The following is a 25,927-nucleotide window of genomic DNA, read 5'->3' on the forward strand; positions in this document are numbered from 1 at the left end:
GAGACAAAAATGTTTTTATCTGAATATGGTGGGTAATAGGGATAGACTGAAAATGAATGAAAAAAGCAACCAATGTCCCAAGAAAATCTTTGAAAAATCATCCAGGAAACCTAAAGACGTATAGCTGAAGAGAACTTTAAAAAATACAAGAAGATCAAAATACAAGATTTTGCTTCCTGGAAGCAAATTATAAAGACATGAGAGGTGGCTCAAGTCTGTTTCAGATTACTGTATGTATTTGTGCCATATTTGTCTTTACAAATGAAACCATCACGGAAAAAATTAACTGGTAGTTCTAGTCAGATTTGAGTAAACGTGTATTATAATGTGGTCTGTAGATGAATGAAGATAGAAAGATGGATAGAGAGAAAAAAAAAGTTAAAGGACCAATCAAACGAACGTTGTAGCGGTACGTCATGACGTCGCCGCTCGCTTGCGTCTCAACGACGCTGAAGTGTAGGATGTAGCACAGGACGTGGCTATCAAGCTTCTAGCTACACTGGGACGTCTGAAAACCCCCCCCACAGAATTCGTCATAAAGAACTGGTTTAATACACGCGTAGGTAAGTATATCTGTTAGTTATGGTATTTTCTTCTAGCGTGTGCAATTGTAAGCGGACATTTCTCTGTGTAATACGCCTAGACTGAGCTCTGTCTGGTTAGCTTGATGCTAATATCCAGGGAAAACCAACGGTACCGTATTTGCTAAAAGGGATGGTTAGTGGAATAGCGATAGCTACATGTAATTCGTGACTAGAGAGGGGTTCTTATATCCAAGCATTGAGGTGCTTTTTGTGTGCTGACCCCAGTTGCTTTAATTATAAACCCCAAATAACTGGAGCAAAGTACAGCGTTGTCAACGAAATATCTTCCATATAGCTAACGTTAGCGATGCTAATGTTTGCAGGGCATGTTGAGAGCAACTGGAGAAATGGGGGGTCTGTAAATCGCCTACATGTGCCGCTTTCAGTCAAATTGGGTCATCAGCCAGTCAGCTGGAATGACAGGATGTTCTCATTAGGTGCCATAGGTGATAGTAGGGTTTAATTTACACAACGTTAGGTCAAGGGCATCGATACAGGGCTGTGTGCTCAATGTCTTGAGTCATTGTTCCTTTAAAACATTTTTTTGGTTAAAGCAGAAAACGATGTTCATAAGGATAAAACAGGTGTGAGATGCTGTTAGGTAAAGAATATAGATTATTGCAAGAAAATTTGAAAACGACTGAGCTCACGTCTTTTTTAATATATCTCCAGATAAATTGCGTCGATCTTGGATTTTGTCCCATGCAAGAACTGTAATGAATCTAACAATCACTGTGAATATTATAATTTTTCTTTTTCTTTTTTTTTAAACTCTTTTAGCAAGGAGGCCATTTTACCAGATGTGACGTATCAGCAAAACATCAGGACCTGAATGGAAACATTTGAGGCCTTTTGTGCGTGAGGTAGGCTTAAAATATTTGAACGTGTGAAGGATTTAGGCAGATTATTTGGCTTTGCTTGGCAAGTAATTTGTCAACATGTCTTGGTAAACTTGCCCTTGTTCTTTGAATCTGAACTGCTTTTGATTCTTTATGTAAACTCAGACTGAGCTGATGGTGTTGAGCACAGTTGTATTATGAAGCAGGTTCAACATATCCAGGGGTTTTGTTTTTTTTGTTTGTTTGTTTGTTTTTTTGCATTAGCTGGCTTTACCAAACCTAAAACTTTATTTTAAAAAAACGAAGATTTTTATTCATTCTCACACTTGCATAAAAAAAGGGAATTTGATGCACATGACTGCTTCTCAGCATGAAATTGCCAGATTGTGTGATAGAGATCTATGAAGAACATACATACCTCAAATGGCAATTGTTGCTGCTAGACATTGTCAATAGATCAAAGCTAAATTGATTTTATTGGTTAAATATACTCTGTGACTGATATACAGCAAATTGACTGATTAATTTCTAATCTGCTGTATTTTCAGCAGTCTACTACGAATTATGACAACTGAATACATGTACATTTATATGACATGTGGTCCACAGTATGCACTGTAATGGCTTCATTTATTTTTATTAGTGTTGTTCAGCTGGTGCTATATATAAAATGGTTTCCTTCAGCAGAGAATCTGTAGCACACTTGGATCATGCTGTCTTTAAGAGTACCAATTAAATTGTGGCAGTTGCTCACAATTGTAAACCAGAACTCTGAACACACCTGCTCTGGACCAGGTTAAGTTTAACATGAGTTACCATGGTGACCACTTTTGTGACACTGAAAACTCTTGAGTTTTAAGCTTGACATACGCTGCTGACCTATTAGTCTCGCTTTGTGGTACACCCCTCAAGGCTAGTTGAGTACCATCTGGTGTTTTTCTTGTCACTAAAAGTGTTTTTTTTTTAAAATCACTTTGGGGTCATTATCATGCACCCAAATAAATTTAGGATTAGTCAGTGCCTCTCTGTTGCATAAGAATTAAAAATACTTAGTCTTTGTACAGATTAGTATCATCTGTCTACAGTTGTCTCTAAGAAGTTAATATGGCTAAAAACCTTTTTGTGTGTTGTTCAGGAGGTGTGGGTAATGTACCATGGGGTACGACGTTACGAGGTTTCAAGGGGAGGTGGATGAAGACCTGTTGTGTCCAATATGTAGTGGAGTGTTAGAAGAACCAGTGCAGGCAAGTCTTTGATCAAAATACCCCCCACCTTTTAATTCTATCTGTATTTCTGACATTACATTTGTTTTATATGCATATGCATTTTTCCACCTCAGGCTCCACACTGTGAGCATGCTTTCTGCAATGCCTGTATAACGCAGTGGTTTGCCCAGCAGCAGATTTGTCCTGTTGACCGCACAGTAGTGACGCTGGCTCACCTCCGTCCTGTGCCCCGCATTATGCGCAACATGTTGTCCAAACTTCAGATCAGCTGTGATAATGCGAGCTTTGGCTGCACAGCCACACTGCGGTTGGACCAGCTGCAGTCACATCTCAAGGACTGTGAGCACAACCCCAAAAGGCCTGTCAACTGTGAGGAGGGATGTGGGTAAGTGGATTCCATAGAATAAATCCTTACAAGCCTCCTTTGTATTTTATAGTATTAAATTTTCTTTTCTTTCTTAATATTCTGTTTTTCTCACTCTTGCAGGCTTGAAATGCCCAAAGATGAGCTGCCCAATCATAACTGTATTAAACACTTGCGGAGCGTTGTCCAGCAGCAGCAAACTAAAATTTCAGAGCTGGAAAAAACTGTAGCCGAACATAAACACCAGCTGGGGGAACAAGTAAGAGTATTTTGCCTACACAATAGTATATTTTTGACAAAATATTCAGTCTAGTCTTGATAAAATATTAACAGTTGTCTGTCTGTATGATATTTGGCAGAAATAATTCGAGTGCCATGTCTTGGTGGTATAAGACACAGATGCATGCCTATTATATGTGTTTGATGGACGTGCAATAACAATGGTCTCCTCATTCTTATTGCACTTTTTTTTTTTTTTTTTTTGGTGTGGATGTGAATCTATTTGGGTTTTTTAAATGGACAGTTACAGATTTTGTACTTGAGGCAGTTTTGAGAGGTTTTTCATTCACTGTATTGCTTTTCATTTCCAGAAACGAGACATTCAGCTGCTAAAAGCCTACATGAGAGCAATTCGCAGTGCAAACCCAAACTTGCAAAACCTTGAGGAGAGCATCGAGTACAATGAGATACTTGAGTAAGTGAAGCTTTCCTTTCCTCTCCCAATATTTGATCTGAAATAAATTCAGTTCCTAATTTTCTTTTTTTTTTCTTTTTTTTTTTTTTTTAAATCTTCAGGTGGGTAAACTCCATGCAGCCTGCTAGAGTGACACGCTGGGGTGGCATGATCTCCACTCCTGATGCTGTCCTCCAAGCAGTCATCAAGCGATCCCTCATAGACAGCGGCTGTCCTCTCTCGATTGTAAACGACCTGATCGAAAACGCCCACGAGCGTAATTGGCCGCAGGGACTGGCCACTCTCGAGACGCGGCAGATGAACAGGCGCTACTATGAGAACTACGTTGCCAAGCGTATCCCTGGCAAGCAGGCAGTGGTGGTGATGGCCTGTGAGAATCAGCATATGGGGGAGGATATGATCCTGGAACCCGGCCTGGTTATGATCTTTGCGCACGGAGTCGAGGAGATCTTATAACTGTGCAGCTAGCTGAACTGATCCAGCGACGAATAGGGACGTTTTGCTTTGGGGGTTTGCTGTGATGAGTATGATTTCTCTCTTTGGAGTGAAACCTTTTGAATAAATCTGGCTTATTTAAAGTAAACTCTTAGGCTTACTCCTAAGCTTGATACCTATGCCTTAAAGTAAGGACAAATGCTTATTGAACCTGGCAAATATAAACTTAAACTGACTGATATCTAAGATAAAAGGTGAGATGTGATGTTTACAAGGTTTATATTTAGTGCATTATATGATCTGATTGTTCTGCTCCATGTCCTGATAGAGTAATAAGCCCAAACCCCAGTTTAATGTGCTCTGTTGTATAAATGCTTGTAAATAGAAATACTATATTGAATTATAAATGTTATACTCCTCACTGTAATTAGATTTTTCTGTTTTTGTTAATCTCAGTTCTCTTTAGTCAGCTTCTCTTACTGTCTACAGGGACGTGCTTGCTTTAGTATTTAGTTTCCTGTGAATATTCCCAGAGACATTGTGCTTCTCAGTTTAGATTGTTCAGACCTTCCGTGCCATTTGTTTTATTTATTGTGTTGCCTTTCACACAATTATGCTTGAAGATGTTATCATGTGACATTTGGAGCTCTGCCTTTATCGGTGCATTTGAAGTTCACTGCAGAAAGAAATTGATTTTGTGTTCTATCTGTTTGTTGCCTCAGTTGTACATATAGTCTGTATGTTGGGTCTAGTGAAAGTTTTAAAGTTTGGGATATGACTATGTATAATGAGCTTTGAAAAAGTGTTGTGGCTCATTTCTGATTTAAATATAGACATTTACATCATGGACATCTTTTTCATTATTCACAGTTGGCTAACATTGTTGCTGAAATGCCACTAAAACCAGACACAGCTTGGAGATTGTACCAGTATTTGTAAAGTCACTTTTAAGGCTTTCAAGAGGAGAAATGCTTCGCCATTAGTCACTCATTGCTGTAGTAAGACGAGCAAAAAAAGCTGTTGTTATAGAAACCCACACAAGTGGATAATTCCCTTTACTATTTTCCTTGTTATTGTTTTTGTTATGTGTCTGTTATGTACCATGTTGTACAGACAAGGTAATAAAATGTAAAATCTGGGTGGATTTTTGTCATTGGAAAAGCCTGAGTTTTTATTTGGCTTCCTAATTAGGAAAAAATGCAGTTCCTTATTTTACCACAACATGTCATCAGAGAACTGCTGGGAAGTACACTTCATAATTCACTTCAGCTGACTGCTTTATATAAAGATTTAAGTCCAGAGAAAACTGCTGCAGCCTGTAAGAAGTCACAATATGGAGTGTGAGGTGGTGCTGTCCCAGTTTACGAAAAAAGAGGAAAGTTTAACCACAAAACTAAAGACGGGGGGAAAAGTCTGACTACTCTGACCTGACTCACTCTCCTTTTCTAACCCAGACACCCACATGTTTTCCATGTCTGTTATCCTCTCCTGCCAGCCTCGTCCTCATTGTGCAGCTTAATCCTTCACCATTGTGCTCAGTGGAATGTGAAATCATGTGCTTTACCAAATATTGTGGTTCTTGTTAAAGTCCACACATATAATTATGTCATGTGGTTGGTTGAGGACTGGTATGCTGCAGTACCGCACTGGCCAGAATATTACAATACACCTCAGAATATGTGTAAATGTATAATAAAGTACTTAAGCCTTTCCACAAGAAGCATAATTTAAATAAACAGAACTTGGTTTAATGGAGACGCAGAGGAAGCATTCACCTCATTTAAGAAAATTTAAAGTGTGGCTGCATTATACTGCAGCTATATATGTGTTTGTTAGGAAATAAACAGGCAGTGCAACTGTTTGAATTTCTCTGTTATATTAATGGGCTACTGCGTGAGCAACTCATTCACATACTGTGCGATAACACCAGAAGCTGTACGGCGTTCACCCATAACAGACATCTTGCATGGTAAGTTCAATTTTTCATTTTATCTGTAACGTATCCGTCGTTAGTGGTGTACAAATGTAATGAAGTAAAAAGGAACAAAAAACAAAACTTTTATTATTTAATAACAAAATACTCGTTTCTAATTGGATGAAGTTAACGTAAAACTCGCCAGCAATAGTATAGTCCCGGATTTTGTTCACGTTCGATATCAATACGCACTGTTTGTTAAAGATATGAGTTCATAGCCGCAGTATTTACAGTATTTCACTGTTTACTCACTATTTGATTAAAAGCATACATCGGATAGCAGCGTAGCCTCTATAAGGCTTATAACCACGCAAATACAATTAATATTTATCGTTATTGGTCACTATCTATAAACAAATTCTATCAACACCAAGGTGGCTCGAGGTCTGTAGTCTAAGTAGCCATAAGTTTAGTATTTATTTATCTATTTTTTGTTAATGTTGTTACAAGCAATTTGAAGGGGTTAGACGGTGATATTGTTTTATTGTAACCACGGTGGCTTTTTTTGTTCTGCGCCTTAACATGTGACGTCAGCTTCATCACTTTAAAAAGGCTCACGATGGACAGCAACACCAAAAACAACAACAGCGCTGCAAATGATAAAACTGTTGAAAGCATTACGGTGCAGCTTTTAGCGTATACTTCCTGAAAGATGCAGAGTGATAACTGCGCTTTTACAGCTGCATAATTTAAACGAAGCATTACTTTCTAACTTTGCAGATGGACGCACGGGACCGGAATAACGGGTGTGTATTGGCTAGCAAAGGAGGGCGCAGATCAGCTGAGGCGGTGCTTCGCCGGAGGGATCCTCAGTCGCTGCTCTGCGCAGTAGTTCACCGCTTCCACTCGGCAGACCTCGCCGCCTCCGTTTAAAGTTAACGACCACTTTGCTTCGCGTCTGAGAGCAGGATTTTGGTTTTGATTTTTTCTTCTGCAAAGCGTCGAGACGGACTGTGTAAAGGCAACCAACACAGTGGCGGCGGAAAGGTAAATGACAAAAAAACAAAACCTTGCACCGTTCGCATTGATCGAAGTTTTAGCAAACCTCTATACGTCTTTCGGCTGCAGATGAGCCCCAGTCAAATAAGAGAGAGTAAAATTTCGTCTTGGTTTTGCGCTGCTATTAAGAATTGAATGAAAAGATCCGAGCAGATTCATGAGGATATCGATGAATTTCAGCTTGGTGCTTTTTTGCTGCTAATAACAGAGTAATTCACTCAGCAGATCAGCCTTTTAAAAATCCCCACAAACATGCAAAATTTCAGTTCCCTTTGCCAATAAGTTTGGTACCTTTGTCAGCCTATTTCATGTGTCAGAGTAGGAAATGGTAACCATGTAGGCTGCTAAACACCTGAAGATACTTCATGTAAAACACTTACTGTTTTCTGTTTGTCCAAGCATGTCAGCAGCATACTCGACAAACAGGTTATTGGGTGATTACACTGCCTGATAGGACTTTATCTGAGTAACCCCCATCTGAGATTACAGGTGTTGCAGGGTATGGTGCTACACCAGTGGGAAAAAACAATAAGTACACCCCATAAGGGCTTTTGTATGAGTTTTCGTCACTACTGGGAAGGCAAAATCCTTCCTGGTGTGAAGTAGGTGATGGGGCACGTTGGTGAATAGCACTATTGCATTGTTTACTCAAACCTCTCCTTTCACTGGCATATGTCTGCAAAACACGAGTCCCCATGTTAAGTGGAAAAAGAAAGCATACAGGACAGTCTAGATATCAGGTTTGTGCCCCCCGTCACCACTCTTTTTGTCCCAAACTCTCCAGTTTTGCAAGCGCTTTACATCCAAGTGATTTAATTTACAGAGCAGTTTTTCCTTTGTCATCTTGTGAGCAGGTTATTTTTAACGCTGAATAGGCTCCGAGGTGCTCATTTGTTTGCGGCTGCAAGAGGGTTTTTAGGAACAGACAATCAATAGTGTAGTCAGGTCAATTGTGCCATTGTTCACGTTTGCATCACAGGCTAGAGGATGTAAATTAAGTAGAATTCAGCCCATTCTGTGACTTTCGGTTTAACTTGCACATTTTTAATGTTCCAGCTATAGTTTTGCAGGATATGAGAAAGGATGAGCTTCCCTTCCTTTATTATATTAGCAAACCAGCCTAAAATGAATGAGCTACTACCTGTGAATATGGCATGAAGTGTCCTACATCAGTAATTTTCAGTAACACACCATGGTAGCATGCTGCGACTTGTAACGCTGATCCTTTCCAGTGAAGAAAATTCCTCAAAGTACAGGTTTTTTCCCAGTTCATAATTGGTCTTTAGTTGGCGGTAACTACACAAGTAAGCATGATCAGATCACATAAGTTAAAAGCAAAGATTAGGTATCTTATTTGACAGAAGTCCAGTTATTTCCACATTAGTGCTGACCATTTTGAAATAAAAATATGTATTATGCAAGAATTAATAAAGCCTCAATCAACAAAACTGGTTTTTCTGGCTCTGACTGAACCATTTAAAAATGTTCAATGCAGGAAATCCCGAATCTGTATATTATAGCTCTTTCGGATGGAAAAGACTAAATTACTGGTATGATAGTGGAAAATACCGCTGAACAGCACTTGAGATCATTTTAAAAGAAATGTAACATTTGTTTCATTTTTAGTTGTGGAGAGATCTGTGGGTGAACCAGACGAGACTCCCTGATAAGTGCAAACAGTCACACCATAAAAGCAATGTGGCCCTTATATGACAGCATGCACTCTCACTAGTCTGGGCAGGTTTGAGGGTTTTTTTTCTGAAGGCAGTATGGTGTTCTACGGGGCTGTCTCCACACACACAAACACGCACACACAGCTATTATATAAGTCACATTCAAGTCTGAACTCAGAGTGATGGGCTGCTTTCCCTTTGAAGCTTGTGAGCATGTAAAGCCCTGCCTACATTTCCAAGAAATGTGTGATTCATGCTGTAGTGAATAGCTTTTGTTGTTTTTTTGTTCAGTCTTTTTTTGTCTTGATTTACAAGCCATGTTTATTATGTTCACATTATCCAGTATTCCTCCTAACTGGAGCCTGCAGTTTGCATTCTTCAAATATCACCAAACAGTGGTAGACAAGGGAAAGCCCTGTTTAACAGAGCATGCTCAATTCTGACTGTGGAATTGTTTTGGCCCAGCTTTGTGCGCTCTATCTATCTATCTATCTATCTATCTATCTATCTATCTATCTATCTATCTATCTATCTATCTATCTATCTATCTATCTATCTATCTATCTATCTATCTATCTATCTATCTATCTATCCATCCATCCATCCATCCATCCATCCATCCATCTATCTATCTATCTATCTATCCTGATTGATGAAAGTTATAATGAAGTTTTACTGAAGATGACCCCCCCCCCCCCCCCCAAAAAAAAACAACAACCCAAAAAACAAAACAAAACAGAAGTAGAAGCACTACATAAATGTGCAGAAGTACCATTTTTCCACCACCACCAGTTAGTGGTTTGTAACTTCAGGCTTAACCTGCAAACTGACCCCTTAAGCAAACAGTCCTTTTATAGTTAGGGGAGTGTTTCCCTCTTCATGCAATGAGTCACAGTAGCATCTGCATGTAGAACGCAATTTGGAGCGTGTCCTCTAGTTTTGAAGGCCAACCAAGACCTGTGGTGTGGGAGGAGGCACCGATGAAGGGGGAAGACTCACAGTTATGACTGGGCTCCCCTTCCCTCTAATGGATACCCCCCCCCCCTTTCTGCCTCTGGATCCTCCTACCTGTTAGTCACCCATGGCAGCACTTTGACAGAGAGCAGCTGATGTAGGGAAACACTTTCCATAGCAACCAAACATGTCTGTCCTTCCACTTGTGTTAACCCGATGCATTCGGCACACGGTTCAATGAGCAGACTCGTTGTAGATTCGAGAGAAAAACAAATGGCCAACATTGTATGTTGACTTCTCTTTCTTCAAAGAACCTACGCAGTGTTTTCCAACCGCAGAATGACGGAGTCAGTGACTTACACCCTGCAAGTGTTGCAAAACAGCAGATTTCCTTGACACAAGGCGTAGGCGTTATGACAGCTTGCACAAACATTAGCCTGCGTGGAAAAAGGTCATCCCCAAGTATACCTTCAAGTGCCTGTTGTAAACATGGTGGTTTTAGGGTCGTTGACAGTTTTAAATGAAGACTTTAAGAGCTCATAATTAAACCCTTGCCATATGTTAAGGAAAATGTAAATGGAACTGTCGCTTTAATCCTCCAGTTTTATTTTTGTAGTTTTTTTTGTTGTTGTTGGGGTTTTTTTTTGTCCGTGTGGTGAAAGCAGTTGCTTTGGTGTTTTTTCTTTTGGGCAAGTGGTCAGAAGTTAAAGCCGCTGTCAGGCCTGAGACAGGTGGTTTTTTTCAGAAGTTTATTTGGGAAGTCGATGTTTCTGTCACGAGTCGTTGCTAACCACTTTAACGTTTAAATTGTTCTTCAGTGCTATTTGAAGAACCACTACTGCGCCAGTAGCTTCTGTGCACGGCTGCTCAGAATAGGTTGCATCATTTATTCTGTACTGATTATATGGAGCAACATTTTGTTTAAACAGTTATACCTCAAACTGTCTGTCTGTCGAGCAAATCAAAGTAAATCACGTAGAAGAACTGTACTCTTTTTAGGCCAAATATGAATTTACATAGCCAAGACTCTACCACATAAACTTTATATAAAGGAACACAAACAGTTCCTTCATAAGGTATCTGCCATTTAATGTTATCAGTGGGACCTTATTGACCTGACTTAGTCACATGGTCTGTATTCGGTCTTACCGAGCTTCAGGCATTTGTGAAACCTCCTGAAATATGTATGCCCACTTTAGTAAGCTCATTTAGTCAAGGCCATAATTTTTCAAAGAAATCCATCCCATGCTTTTGAGTGTAAACAACTGGCTCGTGTGCATTACACTCTTCATCCGTCCTCTGAGAACATAGAATGCTTCTTCCTGTCCTGACTGGTCCCGATTTCCCACTCTGCATCGTGCATGCAAATCATTATCTAATCAGGAAGTGTGGAATCAGATTACTCAGATAGGCTCAAGATCTAGTGGAACCAGACAATAATGATGATGATGGTGATGATGATGACCATGATGCTCTGGGAAGGAGAGAAAATAGGCACGACGCTGTTCATGACATCATGAACAAAAAACACCTAAAACGTATCGAAAATGAGGTGTCTTTTTATCTGCAAATAAAAACTCACTCGTAAGCTTGTTTTTAGTTTATTTCTGGGGCAGTTTTTAAAGAGATGGAGACAGGAGAACATTTATAGAATAAAGAGGTTCAGGCTGTAATCTGGTGATCAGTAGCAGATGGCTTCTCATGATTCCTCCATGTGTCACTTTGCTGTCGATAAAAACCTGGCCCACCTGATCGGCTGCATAAACAAAGTGCTAGGCAACGGCTCTGACCTTTTGAGGGAATTAAGTGAGGACAGCCTGAACCTTTCGGAGCCCAAAGAGAGAGCAAATGGATTCAAAGGGAGTGGGTGTTATTTCAGATTATTTCATTTCATCTTCTCAGGACGTTCTTTAAGTACTCTGATTTTCCTGTTTGGTGCAGGCAGCCTTCACTAATGCCTAAACAGACTGCACATAGATGTGTGAAAACACCTGTAGACAGCTGTGTGAACGGCACATTTACAGTTCGTCAGCCCGGACGGAACACCACCATGAATTTTTTTTATTCTGTTATTCATAAGACTGGATTTGCAGCGTGTGCATGGAACTCGTCTTTAATAAGAAACAAACAAAAATGATTTTTCTTGTAATAATTTTATTAATGAACACATTTTTAAGCATGAAATCACCATCATTTCTAGTGGGTGCTTTAAAGTTTGTTCATAATCAGATTAGTGTTCTCAGTTTTTCAAACCTGAATCTATTTTGTTGTTGTTTGCCTTCGAAGTCTTATTTTGCATTCCAGTTTCCATTTCTAAACAGTAATAAAATCAATTAGGAGACGATTCAAACTTTCACATAGTGTACTTGTACTCTTAGAGAGTGTTATATAAACGGTATTTAATGGTTTTAAGTACCCATTACCGCTGCACAAGAATGCTGAAGAAGAACAGATCGATTTATAAAAAGTCTTCCCTGCATTGCCTCATCATGGTAATATAATTCAGACAAAACCTAATGTAGCTCGCTGTGATTTATAGCACAGAATGACAAATACAAAATATTCTGTCATGTGGAGTATTCAGGGGTTAAACCAGTGCTGGTGTAATCCTTTTGAGAAAAGCCAAGTAAATTTAGCAAAAGGATGACAGGATAATAATAGATGAGAAAATGTGTAAAAGAAAGAATTCGTGACAAGTTCAGAGGAGCCATAAAATCTTTGAACAGCCTGAGTCTTGTCAGTTTTACAGCAATATTTAACACTGTACCTACGTATCCTCTCCTTTATTTAATACAGCAAGGGTTCTGTTTGATTATTAATTCAATATTTCATTTCTAGATGGGAGAAAAATGGCACGTTTTTTGCCTTAACATTAAAGAAATGGATACTAAATCAGAAAAGCACGTGTGCTATTTCTTGGTGCCAGACGTGATGGAGAGATTTCCTGGCTCACCTAATTGTAGAACATTGATCACGAGTATGTTAGGTATACTAGAAATTTGCTATTGATTTTATCCGTGCATTTCCTTAGGAACCATTTTTATCCACACACATCTAAAACAACATTAAACAGGATGTCAGGATGCCACTTTGCTCCCTTCCATTAACCAGTTTCTCCTCTTTCTTTAATTAGTTATGAGCTGTATGCTTTCCTGTCATTATAGAATTCATCCCCCATCATGTGGAGTCGTTAAAAGTAACATACCAAATCTTCATCCGCACTTCACGCTTCCTTGCTTCTGAATGACTTGCCGGGCCAGTTTTTATTGAACTTACAAGCTCTTTTTCTGTGTCAGATTCAAATTCACGCTGTCTTTCAGCCTTCTGTGACATTTAAGTCTCTTCCTTTTGTTTAACGGGGAGGCCCCTTGACGAGCCAGTTTGGTTTTTGCAACCTCTCCACAAGGTTTTATTGTTTATCTGTGCATTTTAACACACCAGTGCATCTTCTTGTCCTAAATGAAACCAAAATACTCCCTGTAGCTGGTACTTTGCAAAACTAATGTGGGCCAGTGAGTACATGGAAAAAGACTTTGGGTGCAAAAAATCCCTAGACACAAGGCATCATGGGAAAATTTAGCCTCAAATTATTTTTGAAAGCCTTTCGGCCCAGTTTCCATTGGCTAGTCGCATACTCTGGTGGTGTGAGATCTAAAACAAACAGTGTAAAAGCACAAGTGCTTAAAGTTTGCTGTGTTTGGCAGTGAAGTTGCATTTTAGTGCATCATACGAGGAAAAATGTTATCATGTTGAGGAAAAACTGTGGGCGTATGCACCTGGACCACAGTGACAATATTGCGTTCTGATTTAAAAACGCCCTGTTGTGGTTGTTTTCTGATTAAAGACATTTTAATGTGTGCACAGTTCTGTGTACTCTTGCTTCTGCTTCAAAGAAAGTTTGGATGTTAAGAGCGATTCTCCCTGTCTATAATCATGGATTTTTACAGAGCGAGATGAGAGATGCTATCTTTTGCTTGCAGCCACGCTTTTATGTTTTACAAAGAGGCAGGCTAGCGTGCACCCACCTTCTCTTTTCTCTCCGTCTACATCTCACTGTTTCTCTCGCTGCCTGCTTGTTCACAGGCAGGCAGTTTGTGCAGAAGCAGGCACCATGTCCTCCCCCACAAACCCAGAGGTGAAGGAACTGAACCCTGTCGACTTTATCCAGCTACAACAGTACATTGAATGTGAGTACAGACAGGCGGGCAGGCAGGCAGCTTTCTCAGCGCTTAACACCCCCCCTCCACTTCCACTTCCACCCACACACACTCATTTACACTCGCTCATGGTTTCTCATATCTAGAGGAGGTAGCAGTCTACCACATTCTCTTTTTCTGCAAATTGAGCATGCATATATATATATATATATATATATTGTTGTACTCCAGATAAATCTATATTTATGGTGTAATCATATACACAGATGACATTTAGAAGTGTGGATTAAAAACGTTTGCACACAAAGTCGAATGGACGAAGTATGCGTGCGTATCCCTGTGTGACCTGCGTGTCTTTGCTTCCAGACAACAACTTGAAGGTGAAAGATGTGCTGAGGGAATTCTATGCAGATGGCAGTCTGGCCCGGCACAGGCATGGAGAGGTGAGGGGACAGAGTGTCCTGCTGTTCACAGTCAAATCCATCTCTCCAAAACTAATTCACAGAGATGCCATCTAAAAGCTTCATAGCTCAACAGAATAATAGGTCTGAGAGTAGCTGTTCGCTGTAAAATGAGAATAAGATTTACGTGTATTGGGCAGTTATTAATTATCCTTCGCTGATGAATTAGATTTCAACCTGCAGTATCGATCAGGCTGACTAAGCTGTCCATGAGAAATATCGTCAGCGTATTCAAGCGAGACTGCAAATGTAAATTACCTCCTTAGATTTGCCCACGCAGCAAGGCCTTGTTTAACAGTGTGCTGGCTTTCCTCATGCAGTGTAAGCTCAGATGTGATTGAACAGCAAAAAAAAGACTGCTCAAATCAATGGCTGATGCTGACTAGTAATTTGTGAAGACAGCAAATACAATAATTTCTTAAGTATTTATTACAGCAGTGAAAGTTTATTTGCCACTTTGAGTTTAATTAGAAGAATGAAATGTTGTTTTTCATAATGGGAGAGAACACAGTTGCGTCCATAAAGTTACAAGTTAATTGCTGTCAAAATACAAATACGGCTACAAGACTACATTTAAATGATTTGTTGGAAATGTTGTGTTTTGGTGCTGCAGCTCCGTTAGTCTCTCTCCCTTGTTTTTTTTTCTTTGTGTGATCCGGCTGCCTTGCATTTATGTTATTTATTACTCGGGCAGCTCTGCAGGGTAAAAAGTATGGAAATGCATAAGCAACAAGAAATGGGTTTGTAGTTCACCATTATCAGGGGACTACAGCTTGTTAGCCCTGCAGCATAATATCATGTGAGAAACACAGATGCCATGCCAGACAGATGGACTGAAATCTTCAAGCAGGAGCTTATTTTTTTGTTTTATGTCATTGTCACATGACACCCTGTAGACACTTTGTTTTGGTACATTTTTCAATTATTGATTAAATCTATTTGAGAAGCTTTTGAGGCTTCTGAGATCTTGCCAATCCCTATTTGAGCTTAGAACAGCTGATAAAGCGACGCTTGTAAAATATACGTTTTTCACACAGTTGTTCATAGTATTATCTTTTTTTATTTTCAGAAGTAACAAGCATATTATATACAAATAAGCTTCAACCCATTCATTTCGCGCTTCACTAGACCGCTGTAAACAGAACATGCTTCTCCCATTCATGTTTTTTTCCCAGTGCATCAATGAAGAAGGCTTTCGTCTGTTTCTCAAGACATATTTAGAAGTGGAGGACTTCCCTGTGGATCTCTGCCAGAGACTCTTCCGCTCCTTTCAAAACTCTGAACCCGGCCAAGAAGACAGTACCAGTGAGATTATACATACGCACCGTGCATACAAACAGCTTACCGCCTTTTCAGCCGACCCTTTTTGCCTCATGGCCGATTTGGCATGCGTGCAGTTATCACCACATCCCTGCATCGTACTGTTTGTATACATATGTTAACTAGAGAATTCACAGCCTCCTCTCTCTCCTCAATCTCTCCTGTAGAGGAAGTCTTCCTTAAAGATGTCTCATGTTACTTCTCTCTACTTGAAGATGGCCAGCCCAGGGACAAACTGGAGTGTGAGTTTTTGTTTTCTTTTGTGCCCAAAATAGTAATGACTCATCTAGCAGCTCCACTTTCATTTCCATTCTTTCTTTAGTTGCTTTCAGGCTTTATGACAGAGATGGGAATGGAGTTTTGGACAGCTCTGTAAGTTGTTGAGAAAATCTTTTAAAGTATATTTAAAACATCTTCAAAACAGCCGCAACACTAAAACAAGCCTGCTACATTTTGAACAGGAAGTGGATCGGATTATTGCACAGATGATGCACGCTGCAGAATATCTCGACTGGGATGTGTCAGAGCTCAAGCCGGTAAGTCCCAGAATATAAATGTAATGCAAATGTTCTGCATGCACTGCACTTAGGTAACGTATAGTAAATGTATGTGAAGACAGATTTATTTGCACAAGACATCCATAACAGTGTCGGGTACACACTATATGGCACTTCTTGTTACTCATTTGCCAGAGGTTCATAAAGTGATAAGCTTCTCTGCATATACAATTTACAGATTCCAGCTCGACTAGTTTCAGAAACCACATGGCCCTTTAAGTAATAGAAACGTGTGTGCTGATTGGATAATAACAACTGAATGTGATTTCATCAGGTTCTGAAGGACATGATGACAGCAATTGATGCTGACAGCAGCGGCACAGTTTCTCTGGATGAGTGGGTACAAGGAGGCATGAACAACGTTCCCTTGCTGGTCTTGCTGGGTCTAAAGGTGCTTTTAAAAGGAGCGTGTGTTGGCTCCAAAGTCCAAGCTCAAATATATTTCTTTTTTATAGCAGATATCTCACAAAGTGGTAACTACTCTTGTAAATTCCTGGCCTCGCATGCCTCGCCTCTGTCCTTCGCCTCCTCCTCCTTTTCCCTAAAGCCCTTTTTGCCAACTCACTGTTACAGGGTGTGGTAATCTCATTCCTTCCATGCTCTGCACCATCAGAATGCCTTTGTGTTTTCCGTTTATTCTGCACAATATGAATGCTGGAATGATATAGCAGTGCTTAGCGCTAAGGCCGTGTATATACAACTAAGGAAATAATTAAAGGAAAGCACCCTAAGATTAAAAGAAAACAAATGACAAAAAGGGTTTCCCTTTGTTGGTATGTGCCAATCCATGTAATTAAAGAAACATTTTCATATGCTTGCACCTCCCCTTCCACTCAGAGCTAGACTCTCAGCTTTTCAGCACTTAAAAACTTAAACCCAAAGAGCTCAAGCGTATTTGTTTGTTATTTTTGTAATTTTATTTTTGGGACTACAAACCAAGCAGAAACATCTTTGGGTCTAATGGAATTTCTCTTGCGAGACTTTTCTCACGTGTCACTCTGACCTTTTCCTAAAATGTTTTAATCCCAAACAGAGTAACAGTTTCCCACCACCATCTGTACAATTTGTATACAAGTCTGGTATATTTTATTTTATTATAAATACTTAAGGAGTTACACATGCTTGCATTGACCGGTTGTATTAATCTGAGGCTAGTATTCACAAGAGTTAAACAGAACTCTCCATTGACAATTCAGTTTTTCATTTCATCCCTTTAAAATGAATCCATTTATTATTGGCCCTATACTTTAAAGGGGTTTGATGAGATCCGCTTTGTGTTATCAATGTTTAATGTGTTGCCAACAATATAGAGCTACGCACAGTCTGTTTGACAGTTAGCTGCAGCGACCTAAACCCACAAACTAGATTGTGTGTTTGGCCTCTGCAACAATGCCAGGGACTTCCCCTCCAGCTATTTCTAGCCACCAGTGGACATTTGAAGCCTAGGGTGCATGAATTCAGCCCCCTCACAGTTCCTGTATGCTGATTCGCAATTCTGTCTACTGATCCTCTTGCAGCAAGTGAAAGGGTGATACATCCTGTCATTTAAAAAAAAATGTTTCAGTATCTAATCTGGATAAGAACGCTGACCACTCAGTAAACAGATTGAAACAATTTTATAATCTTCTGTTAAGCGAGATTATAGATAGTTTTGATTTGAATGTCCATGAAGTTGTGCGTTGTGTGATGATATGTAGAGTACTACATAATGAGCCATCTCATTAAGTTTAATAATGAATGGGTGCAAAAGATGAAAATCATGCCTTGTTGTGGAACTAATATCTAAGAATTGGAAGAGAGAACAGCTTCTGTTCTTGCAAACATATATTTTTCTGTTCAAAAATCATATTCACAAAATAAAAGATCATAAACTGTTTTATTCTTCCCTTTCTTGCACTGACTTCTTCATTGACTGTTGTTTCAACAAATAGATGACCCAGAAAGACGGCCAACACCTGTGGAGGATGAAAAATTTTAACAAGCCTGTTTACTGCAACGTGTGTCACAGCATGCTGCTGGGTTTGAGGAAGCAGGGACTGTGTTGCACCTGTGAGTACAAGAACTAACCAGAAGAGGGCGCAAGGAAGTGTCTAATTTGAAAATTGCATGATTTTTTTTTTGGGATTAATCAATGCTCATCTGCCTCCTTGACATTTACCACAGTAATTTATATGTATTTACAAATTATGTGACAGCTGGTTTGTGTGTCGTTTTGTGCAGCCTGCAAATACACAGTCCACGGTCGCTGTGCAAACAAGAACCCGGCACCTTGCGCCAGGACATACGTGAAGTCAAAGAAAGAAATAGGGGTATGCTGATGTCTCCATGACAACCTTTACAGTCACATGCACGGTCTAAATTTGATTTCATGCTATGTCTGAGTGCTCTTACATGGACAATTTAAAATCCATCTCACTTTTCAGGTTTCAACACACGACTGGGTGAGTGGGAACTGTGACTCTAGGAAGTGTGACAAATGCCAGAAGAAGATCAAGAGCTTACAAGGCCTAACAGGCAAACACTGTGTGTGGTGCCACACGATGGTGAGCAAACATATCAGTGCATGACTCACTGAGGAATAAATTTGAGTAAATTATTTTCTAATCAAGGAGGAGATTTGATTTAGTTGCATTCTGGAATTGTTGTGCGCATTTGTATCTATTGAATCCAGGAAGCCTCCTTTCTATACAGTTTTTTTTATTGTATGCTCTAAATCTGCACTGTATTTCTGAGTAATTTTATTTGTATTCTACAGCGTCATGATCAATGTGTGGACCAAGAGTCAACACCGTGTACGTGTGGGCTGCTCAGAGACCATATTCTTCCTCCATGGGCCATATATCCTGTTATAAAGGTACACAACTATCCTCAGGCACATCTCAAGCAAATGCACAGCTCAGAGAGTACGCAAACAGTGCCTCTCTCACACCAACGCAAAGCATAACATCGGCCAGAGGCTGTTTTTTTCATTGGTAAATCATTCTCACCTGTGTGGCATTTTGTTAGGTACACAGTGTAGATATTTTTTATCCAAGGAACGCTATGATATTTTTAATGATTTATTTACTCTCTGTCTTTATTGTTCTCCCTAAAGGAGAGACCAAATAATGTAAAAAATGGCTGCTCTGGGTCAGGAGATGACAGCGAGCTCAATACCACTCCTGACGGACAAGTGCTTCAGGTATTATTCATGCAAGCAAAAGCTTTTCATTAAAGCTGAATAACAAGAGCTCAAAAATGTACACCATGCTATTAGTGTGGGGTTTGCTTTTTATATTCCTTTAGTATAATACCTGTAACATTTGTTTATTAATCATCAGATCTGCCCTGTGCTGAACGCCCATCCTCTTCTAGTGTTCGTCAACCCTAAAAGTGGTGGTAAGCAGGGAGAAAGGTGAGCTCGGAAAAGAATATTTTACTGGAAAAAGAGATTTCAAATCCATGAACATTGTGCAACTTGGTTTTCTTTATGTTTTCTTTATTTCAGAGTGCTGCGCAAATTTCAGTTTTTACTGAATCCACGACAAGTATACAACCTTTCAAATGGTGGCCCTGGACCAGGGTAAGTAAAGTGATACAAGAGTTTTTGTTCAAATTGATTTTAATATTAGATTATTTCTTACCACATTATCCTGAGTACTTACTTAAACCTCCATAACTTCCCCCCAAAATATCTTTCACATTTCTTTCAGTTTGAGTTTCTTCAGAAATCTTAAGGAGTACAGGATCTTGGTGTGCGGTGGAGACGGCACAGTTGGGTGGATTCTCGATGCAATAGGTGAGATTGTTGGCATAAACTTCACAACATCACATGTGAAATTGATTGTTACACGCTTTGTATTTCCTTCCCTTTTTTTTGTATTCAGACAAAGGCAATCTGCTGGTGCGGCCACCTGTTGCTGTACTTCCTCTTGGCACAGGAAATGACCTTGCTCGATGCCTTCGCTGGGGAGGAGGTGAGAAACGAAGAGATGAAGTGTTCCCTTATGTAAATAAGATAATACTTGCACGTCACTATTTTCACGTTATGGCGCCACTGTCTATGTGTGCTTTCAGACAGTGGTTGCACTAATTAAATGGGCTTCAGCAAGTTCTCAAAATTACAGTTCTCTTGTCTTCATCTTTAAGGGTATGATGGTGAAGATCTGAACCGTATTCTTAAAGACATTGAGGGGAGCTCCCAGGTGCTGATGGATCGCTGGAGCGTGCAGGTTATCACTGATGAGAATCAAGAGGAGGGTGACCCAGTGCCATATGAAATAATCAACAACTACTTCTCTATTGGAGTTGTGAGTTTCTCATAAATGTGTAATACAAGAGGAAGTGTTTTATTTTCGGTTTAGTAGGTCGTATAATTGCTATATTGTTTTGTGTTTGCAGGATGCCTCCATTGCCCACCGGTTTCACACAATGAGGGAAAAACATCCTCAGAAATTCAACAGCAGGTTTGCATATTTGTTTGAATATTATGTGTCTCTAGGGCACATTGTCAGGAACAGTAAACAAAGCGAATGCATTCCTGCTTATAGCAATACAACAGTGTTTCATAGCTTAACAGATGCACAGTTTAAAAACACAACAGAGCTAAAAGACAGCAAATTTTCTCTTCGCAACATGACTTCTATATTTCCTGTTTGCCTTTGCAATTACTGATTTTTTTAAAGCAGTAAAAGGCACGAATGCTCGAGGTGACAGCAGATGTCTGTGGCACCAAGTGTTGCTGCTTGACTCCTACTCTTTCTAAAGCGCTGCGTGCACTAAAAGGAGAAAATGTTCTGTGAAAGTGAAGTATCACATAAACCTAAAGGAGACGCTTTTTCTAACGGCAGAATGAAGAACAAGCTGTGGTATTTTGAATTTGCCACTTCAGAAACCATCTCTGCTTCCTGCAAAAAACTGAGCGAAAACTTAACAATCGAGGTGAGAGCGCAGCACACAAGTTTGCAGTTTGCTACTTTGAAATAAGTAGCCTCGATACAAAACAGCAATCAGAGACAGCGCACTGATATTTCACTCTAACGCTGCGGTGCGCTGTACTGTCTCCAGTGTTGCGGTACTCCCCTGGATCTCAGTGCTGTGTCTCTTGAGGGTGTTGCTATCCTGAACATTCCTAGCATGCATGGTGGGTCCAACCTGTGGGGTGAGACCAAAAAAGTGGACACTAAGGGACTGACGGCGCAGGAAGAGCCGGAGGTGATCGTCAATCCAGAAATCCTGAAAGTGACTTCCCAAGGTATTTTGCAGTTGACCTGTATTATGTCTGATCTAACAGCAGTGGTCCTGAGAGAACACAATGAAATTAATGAAATTATAATTAGCAGCAAGTATAAAGTTTACCTAAATTCATCCTCACCACAAGCCTCATCTCCTGACCTGAAGTCACGGCTCTAATACACAGAAACGTGCAATAATATGTTTATTTCTTTCTGATATTGTAACGATTTCTTGTCAGCAAATTAGACATGCAACAACTGACAACCAGCAACATCGAAAACTAAACAACGTCAGACGGATATAAGCTAACATTATGTTTGCTTTAGTGTCCTAAAGATTACATTTTCCCTTTGTTAAATTCCTTCCTTCAACATAGGGAAGTTTATTCACTATGTGAATGTTATCAGCAGCATTTACTGATAGAAAAGTTCAGCTTATCCTCAAACTCACATCAGCATCAGCGTCATTGGACAGAAGTAAGGTTCACTGACTCATCGACTCACCATAGACACATTAGACTTTTCACAAAGTTTAACCTGTCACCAACTCCTTTATGAGTCTTTTTACGAGCCACCAGCAGTGTGTTCATTAAGTACTTATCTCTCTTCATCCATTCTGTTGGTATATATCCAGAGTATATAAACTTACTTCCTAGAGGAATTTCACCATTAAGAATGTGTTGCGGGCACCATATCTCTCTCTTTGATAGTTTTAAATAACCAGACAATCCCAAAATACACGGTAGTCATTTGCATTTTAATTTCCAAATTTTCTCCAAAAGACAGGGGGTTAGTGCTCTAGTCTAGTTAGTGCTCTAGCAACAGTACTAGAGGGTGTAATAAAAAATAAAAATCGATTTATTCCAACCAAACTTCCTCTGTTTCTAAATTTCACAAATTATAATAACAGTCCAATGAAACTGGAACCCATATGATGATGTTTGCTCTAACTTTGAATGTGGAGTTACTGATTTTTCCGGCCACTTGAGGGCAGCATAACCCTGTGTACGTGAATTTGACCCCTTTAAGGTCATCTATGCTGTACTATACTGTACTTCTGTCCATCTCCATATATTTATTCTTGGATTCTACTACAAACATATTTACTACATAATTCACAGTTAAAGATAATCCCTATTTATCCTATTTATTTGTAGCAGCCCCTCTTCTCTCTTTGAAAGCGATAGTCCATTTTATGTTCAATATAGGTATTTGTTGTGCCTGAAAATGAACAAATAAATGAAATGAAATGAATGAAGTGTTTAACTTTTTTTTGACTTGCCAAAATATTAACACTTAAATGCATGGTTTTAGTGCATACATACAAATAAGTACCTGGTGCTATTTGTGTAATCTGGTTATTGAACTTTATGATACCGAGCCACCAGAATAGCAAGCCAAAATTTCAATGCATCTGTATTCTTATCTGCAAAAAAAAATGTTTATGTGTTATCTTCTTTTGATTGTACTGTAATGTCCCTCCATCATCTTATCAGAAGATTTCAGCATTCATTTGAAGTAGGCCCAATTTCTCACAGAAGGGATGCTAAGTTTCCACGTGCTTCTTCAGTGCTTGAATGACACCATGCTAACATTAGCCAACTTCCCAGAAACGATGACGCATACAGGCTGAAAGCTGTTGACATCTCAGCTGAAATCTTAAGAAGCAGAAACCAGCTTCTGCAAAAATGTTGGTTTTTTTTCTTTTTCTTGAGGTTCTCTGCACTGGTGGTTAGTTATGGTTTGCTTCTCAAACCCGTTTCCTCCTAACTATTCATCTCTATGCTGTCAGCCAAGACCTGAGTCCAACCATCCTGCCACTGTATGCACAGAGAAACTTGTGCACGTAAACTGCAGTTGTTTGCAGGTGCATGATGATTATACATTATGTATGATTATTGATATGCATTGGTGTGCTTCAAACCGCTGTTGTTATCGATCTCCACTCTGATGCACATTAAATATGAGAAGTGGCATCTGCCTCAGGCCCAATCTTGTCTTCCTTCTCTGGACTGATTAGCCTCTGCTTTCTTGTCAGACCTCAGTGATCGGCGATTAGAGGTGGTCGGCCTTGAAGGAGCGATGGAGATGGGCCAGATTTACACTGGACTCAAGAGCGCGGTGCGGCTCGCGAAAACGTCTCAGATCACCATCAGGTGAGGGGGGAAAAAAGGCACATGGACATGTTCAGACATGACAAGGCTGGGCTCTCAGCTTCAACAGTGGGTCATAGTTAGGGATCATCATTAGTTAATTTACATAAGAAGATACATTTACATTTTAATGACACATGACCATCCTGATGCATTCTGTTTATCCCTCTCTACACGTAGGACAAAGAAAGCATTACCAATGCAGATAGATGGAGAACCGTGGATGCAACCTCCCTGCACGGTAAACACTGCACAGGCACAGAAACACAGTGGCTGCTTAATGTAATGAAGTCACATGCCTGAAATGCCTGATTTTATATATATTTTTTTTAATTTACAGATTCAAATCACACACAAGAATCAAGCCTGTATGTTGATGGGTCCTCCAGCCAAACCATCTGGCTTTTTCAAATGAAACAGACTGACGACATGCAAGTGTTTGCTGTAAATAGACAACTGACTCTTTTTCTTTGTAACATAAAATCAGTTTGGATGTGTATGCTGTAGAAAAACTGCATTGTGACAGTCAAAGTTAGGATAACTATTTCAAAAGTTCTGCATTACTGTAACACATAAACTAAGCATGGCATGATACAAATACAAATGTTATGGTACGCATTGTGGCAAAAATGACTCTGACCAAATTTTCTCAGTGTTTTCTATCAATACTCAACACTTGCTGTGTGAGTGCTAAGTGGAAGTGCTGCTCTGTAGAAACTTAAAGCAAGCTGAATATCATGCGAAGAGTAGAGTATTCAGCTCCATGTGCCTTTATTAGCTGTTCTCTTCATTATGGCTTAGGTAGACGAACATACAGGCATGCACTTTGAGCATAGACCATGTAGTATTGCTGTTTCGTTGTTGTTTTAAAGAAAGTCAGAAATATGTTTGTGTGAATTTGGAACCAAGACAGAAGAAAAGACAAAGCTATATTTCAGTGATGTTGAAGATACTTGAAAGTGTTTTTGGGAATAGCAAAGAGGCTGCATGTTGATTCACTGCCTGCTGTTCCCGTGTGTGTGTTTGTGTGCATCAGTATGAGTGTGAGGGCATAAAGCTGAGATATGTTGATTTTAATTTGTAATTTGTGATGAGTTCAATTCGAACTTATTGGTTAAGATATGTTTAAACATGTTTATTTTTATTTAAATGCTTTATAAATCATATCATTCCAGTATATCAGAAGGATGTTGATGTAATAAGTGACTGTGTAAAGATTTTAATAAATCACCTGGACTTCAGTTTTTGTTTTGTACTTCTTACAATTCGATAATTTTTACATACCACAAGGGGGCATTGCTAACTTTTTTAGTCCTGGGTCATCCTCTCATCAAAGTCTCTCTCTGGGAAAGACTTTTGACTTTTTTTTTTTTATCTTAGAGATTAATCTGTTTAGTGTCACGGATCAATAATCTGTTCAGATTTCCCCCTGCTGAATTTTAACAAGTAATAAAAACACTAAATTTGCAACTAAAGGTTGGTTTGAAAGCAACAAATGTTGCTGTCACAGCAGTGTGAGCACTAACAACACAATGACACACTTGTGGAAACTCTGTCAATGGCTGGTGGTCACAAAGGTTTACACAACTGTAATGCAAACAGTCGGCCACACAGAACATTATGTAAGACCCCAGGTTTCTAATGAAATTTACACACGATTATTTCTGCAAGGCACATTTGCTTTTTTGCAGCTCCTCCCTCATTTGAAATAACCCAAATTGATGAAGGAGCAAATAATCAAAGCAGTTTTTCAATGTTATTAAAGAAAAATAAGCAGAATCGTTTTTTTAACTTTTAACAAAAGGATAGAAAATCATCAGTCAACTTATTATATTGGACTGATTCATAATGCATGGGCTGGTAATAAACATAAATGAAAACCTTCCTGCGTCACCTTATCAGAGGATTTAAATCTATCCAAATGGTCCTGCTGCCTGGGTTCAGATCCAGCACTCATTTGCAGCAGGCTTAATCTCTTTTGGCAAAGACTCATTAAGATTTCTAAAGACAGAAGGAAGCTGAAGTGGGTGATCCAACATTCAAACTGCTACCAATTAGTATGAGAAGCTGAGGTATTTCAGCTGATAATTTTGTCTGATACTTCTAAAAATCAGAAGTATCGTTTTGTCCTATCAGTTGTCCCTATAGTGAAAATATTTAGAAAATATTAGCAAATAAGCGGAAACTCCGTCTTCTTTTCTGGAATTTTTGGATTACATTTTTACCTACTGGTTGATTTTCTTTCGACTTTCTTTCTTTCAGCTAAGAAACTAACGGCATTTATTTATTTTGTCTTGATAAACACTGTTTGCTGTTGTTTCAA

The 25,927-nt window shown here is 39.4% G+C and overlaps 2 protein-coding genes across 2 annotated transcripts; both read left to right on the forward strand.

Annotated features, from left to right (window-relative positions):
• The first annotated feature begins 418 nt into the window (after window positions 1-418).
• On the forward strand, window positions 419-5,280 carry rnf41 (ring finger protein 41). The gene is made up of 7 exons (XM_082518785.1): window positions 419-563; window positions 1,365-1,447; window positions 2,559-2,667; window positions 2,763-3,034; window positions 3,137-3,272; window positions 3,604-3,707; window positions 3,809-5,280. The coding sequence occupies exons 3-7, from the start codon at window positions 2,578-2,580 to the stop codon at window positions 4,161-4,163; spliced, it is 957 nt and encodes a 318-aa protein (XP_082374911.1). The 5' UTR covers window positions 419-563; window positions 1,365-1,447; window positions 2,559-2,577; the 3' UTR covers window positions 4,164-5,280.
• Window positions 5,281-6,658: 1,378 nt separating this feature from the next.
• Window positions 6,659-24,845, forward strand: dgkaa (diacylglycerol kinase, alpha a). The gene is made up of 24 exons (XM_082518926.1): window positions 6,659-7,104; window positions 13,827-13,930; window positions 14,267-14,343; window positions 15,537-15,666; window positions 15,849-15,923; window positions 16,004-16,053; window positions 16,143-16,217; window positions 16,513-16,629; window positions 18,170-18,287; window positions 18,459-18,547; window positions 18,662-18,781; window positions 18,994-19,092; window positions 19,333-19,419; window positions 19,559-19,632; window positions 19,726-19,800; window positions 19,931-20,016; window positions 20,105-20,194; window positions 20,367-20,527; window positions 20,619-20,683; window positions 21,068-21,158; window positions 21,285-21,471; window positions 23,490-23,607; window positions 23,785-23,845; window positions 23,945-24,845. Exons 2-24 carry the CDS (start codon window positions 13,855-13,857, stop codon window positions 24,017-24,019), a joined length of 2,196 nt encoding a protein of 731 aa, XP_082375052.1. The 5' UTR covers window positions 6,659-7,104; window positions 13,827-13,854; the 3' UTR covers window positions 24,020-24,845.
• The last annotated feature ends 1,082 nt before the right edge of the window (window positions 24,846-25,927 follow it).

The sequence above is a fragment of the Aulonocara stuartgranti genome (assembly GCF_965226115.1).
Source record: "Aulonocara stuartgranti genome assembly, chromosome: 20".
In the NCBI taxonomy this organism is placed as follows: domain Eukaryota; kingdom Metazoa; phylum Chordata; class Actinopteri; order Cichliformes; family Cichlidae; genus Aulonocara; species Aulonocara stuartgranti.

Coding starts and splice junctions, on each gene's coding strand:
- rnf41 (XM_082518785.1), top strand. CDS start 2,578: ATGGGGTACGACGTTACGAGGTTTCAAGGGGAGGTGGATGAAGACCTG. Junction 2,668..2,762: donor TGTTAGAAGAACCAGTGCAG/GCAAGTCTTTGA, acceptor TTTCCACCTCAG/GCTCCACACTGTGAGCATGC. Junction 3,035..3,136: donor AACTGTGAGGAGGGATGTGG/GTAAGTGGATTC, acceptor TCACTCTTGCAG/GCTTGAAATGCCCAAAGATG.
- dgkaa (XM_082518926.1), top strand. CDS start 13,855: ATGTCCTCCCCCACAAACCCAGAGGTGAAGGAACTGAACCCTGTCGAC. Junction 16,054..16,142: donor ATGGAGTTTTGGACAGCTCT/GTAAGTTGTTGA, acceptor CATTTTGAACAG/GAAGTGGATCGGATTATTGC. Junction 23,608..23,784: donor ACGTCTCAGATCACCATCAG/GTGAGGGGGGAA, acceptor CTCTACACGTAG/GACAAAGAAAGCATTACCAA.